This window comes from Montipora foliosa, chromosome 4 (assembly GCF_036669935.1).
Source record: "Montipora foliosa isolate CH-2021 chromosome 4, ASM3666993v2, whole genome shotgun sequence".
In the NCBI taxonomy this organism is placed as follows: domain Eukaryota; kingdom Metazoa; phylum Cnidaria; class Anthozoa; order Scleractinia; family Acroporidae; genus Montipora; species Montipora foliosa.
The window spans coordinates 16,940,424-16,942,923 of NC_090872.1; the positions used below are offsets into that span (position 1 = coordinate 16,940,424).

Sequence of the window (2,500 nt, forward strand, 5' to 3'; positions counted from 1 at the left end):
GAAGTATATTCTACAGTATAGTCTGGATTGTGACTTATCATCATCCACTGCGGATAAAGTTATCCGGCCTTTGAACAACTAGGGCCAGTCAATAATACATGATCACCAAATGTTGATGACATGATTTCCAAACCTGATTTTTGTTGTAGCCCAGGAAACCAAGAATAACCCTTGAGGTTAAACCATCCACAAGGACGAAGGACGTTTGAACTTGATGACTCATCTACGGTTACAAAGTTAAGTATTTTTACCTCCTCTGTATCAGCCTTTGCTGGTCCCTCATCACTTAATCCGACCATTGCCACTGCCTTCTTTTCATCCTGATGAAATAAACCATATAAAGTATGAACTCTTGAAACAACTATGGTAAAATATAAACCAATCAATGGTAACAACAGTTCTTCGTTTCCTACAATCGCGGTCAAAAGTTGTTGGGAAGGTTGCGCGCATCACCTAATTCAATTATTCTAACTATTGGCTGTCCTATTTGGAAAAGAGCATGCCCCCCACCCCCCTCCCCCATATTCAATGTTGGAAGATAAGTCACCATTTTGTTTCGCGGAAAATCCAACATTGATAAGGCGGAGGGGGGGTCATCTCTAATGATGCTACCTTCCCAACACTTTTGTCCATGATTGTAGATTACCTGGGCAAATTGAAGCTGCTCGGTGCGAGTAAACCGAGACCCTTTGGATGGGACAGTTGTTGCAGAGCCCCTGTCTAAACGACAATAACACAAACCAGGGTTAAATGAAAACTGACAATGAGTGTGTCGTGAACTGCTTAAAAATTCCCTGTAAAACTATTCCAAGTTCATGCAAAGTATGTCCAACTTAGTGAGTCAAAGTACCTCCGAGGACAATAGAAATAGGAGTTGGAAAATGGTTTGGACCCAGGAGTTACATACCTCAGTGGAATTTGATCATCTGGGTGAAAGTAGTCCTGAGAAGGACTGTTGGTAGTGACTGACGTTTCGACAACCCTCAGCGGAAGTCATCTTCAGAGACAAGTGACGGTTTGAAATTCAAACGAATGTTGTGATGCTCTTATATATGTTGCGGTTGGTAGTGGAAAAGTAATGTGATTGGTTGTAAGGATAGTGACTGGTGATTTGCGCGTTACGATCCGGTTTGTAAGTGAAGGTCGCAATAGGTTTCTAAGCTGTGAGGAAAAAGTTTTGTGTACTTAAGATTCTCGGCTACGTAATCGTTTGTAGGACGCAGGCAACCTCGTTCCTAGGGTCTCTCTTCTCTGCCATTTCTTGAGTAACACTTTACCGAGTATGTCTACTTCATAAACCTAAAACTAGTTGACCTAAATTGTAGAAATGCTGCCAAGGGGAAGGAAGATATTCAATTACGCTTGCGGTAATTTCACAATTGTTCGTGCCTGGAGAGGGAGATTTTAATAGGTCTTGAGCAGGGACGGTACAAAAAGTGGGCCCCCCAAACTGGACCCCCTTTTGGAAACACTCGACAAAAGAAAGAAAAAAATAGTTTGCGGATACGAGCGTGGTTCTAATAAGCGCCGAGTACTATGATTCATGTAACTCATTGAAACTATATAATCAAGTGAAGCTATGATCCTCACAATTATGAACGTAATTTTAGCAATTGCGTAGAGAAGCCTGAAAATCTGCTCTTGAGCAACGATTAGAGCACGCAACTGAAGAAGGAATCCACTCTGTATTTCGAAACCGATCTTGCAACCTGATACAGCGATCTCTGCTGACTGCAGCGAACCTATCAGAAACACCATGGCCAACGTGAACGATGATGTACTCGGAGCAATTCTTGCAGAAATGAGAGACAGCCAGGCACCATCATTAATCTTTCCAATACTTTCCTTGCAGCCACTACCAGCCCCAAGAGTCCAAAACAGACCGCGGCTTTCAACCAGCTGAGGAACAGAATTGCTTCAGTCGAAACCAAACACGCAAAAATCCTACGATCGCTGTCAGTACTTAAATAATTCGCCGACAAAAAAAAATCCTGTCCAGTTGGTCGCCAGTACTGGCCAAGGCCTTCTTTAGTCAGAAATGACAGAAATGACGAACACTTCACTGCCGCATTCAACAAAATCTGCCAAAAAGCAGAACAAGAACTCCGGCCTCAGCTGCTGATCCGGCAGCAGGAAAAATAACTCAAACGCAGTCTCCGAGACCATTGCTAGTCTCAAGAAACAGATGGACCAAATGTTCTCAGACCAGACTAGGCGCAAAAATGCCGAGAAGTTCCGAACAGCGACCAGCCGATCTCTATCCAGAACGAACCTCAACCAGAGAAAATCTGCAACAAGCAAGAAGCAGCAAAAAGGAAAAAAACGAACTGAGCATCATGGAGGCGAAATTGAACGAACTTGCAACTCTCAATAATGTATTTTCTAACAACGAAAATAAAACATGAAAGAGCTTCTTTCACTTCTATATGGCCCGTAGGGCCCCGCGCGCGCTTTCATTGTAAAACTCTTGGGAAAATCCCCGTACGAGGGACGTACGCAT

The 2,500-nt window shown here is 43.2% G+C and overlaps 1 protein-coding gene across 1 annotated transcript in view; it reads right to left on the reverse strand.

Moving 5' to 3' along the window:
* The window catches only part of LOC138000057 (coiled-coil domain-containing protein 22 homolog), a 20,725-nt gene that overhangs the window by 7,994 nt on the left and 10,231 nt on the right, over nt 1-2,500 (reverse strand). The window contains exons 8-9 of the mRNA XM_068846197.1: nt 647-720; nt 252-320 (exon numbers count right to left, since the gene is read on the reverse strand). Of these exons, the coding sequence (XP_068702298.1) occupies nt 252-320; nt 647-720 (143 nt within the window). The remainder of the gene's footprint in view (nt 1-251; nt 321-646; nt 721-2,500) is intronic.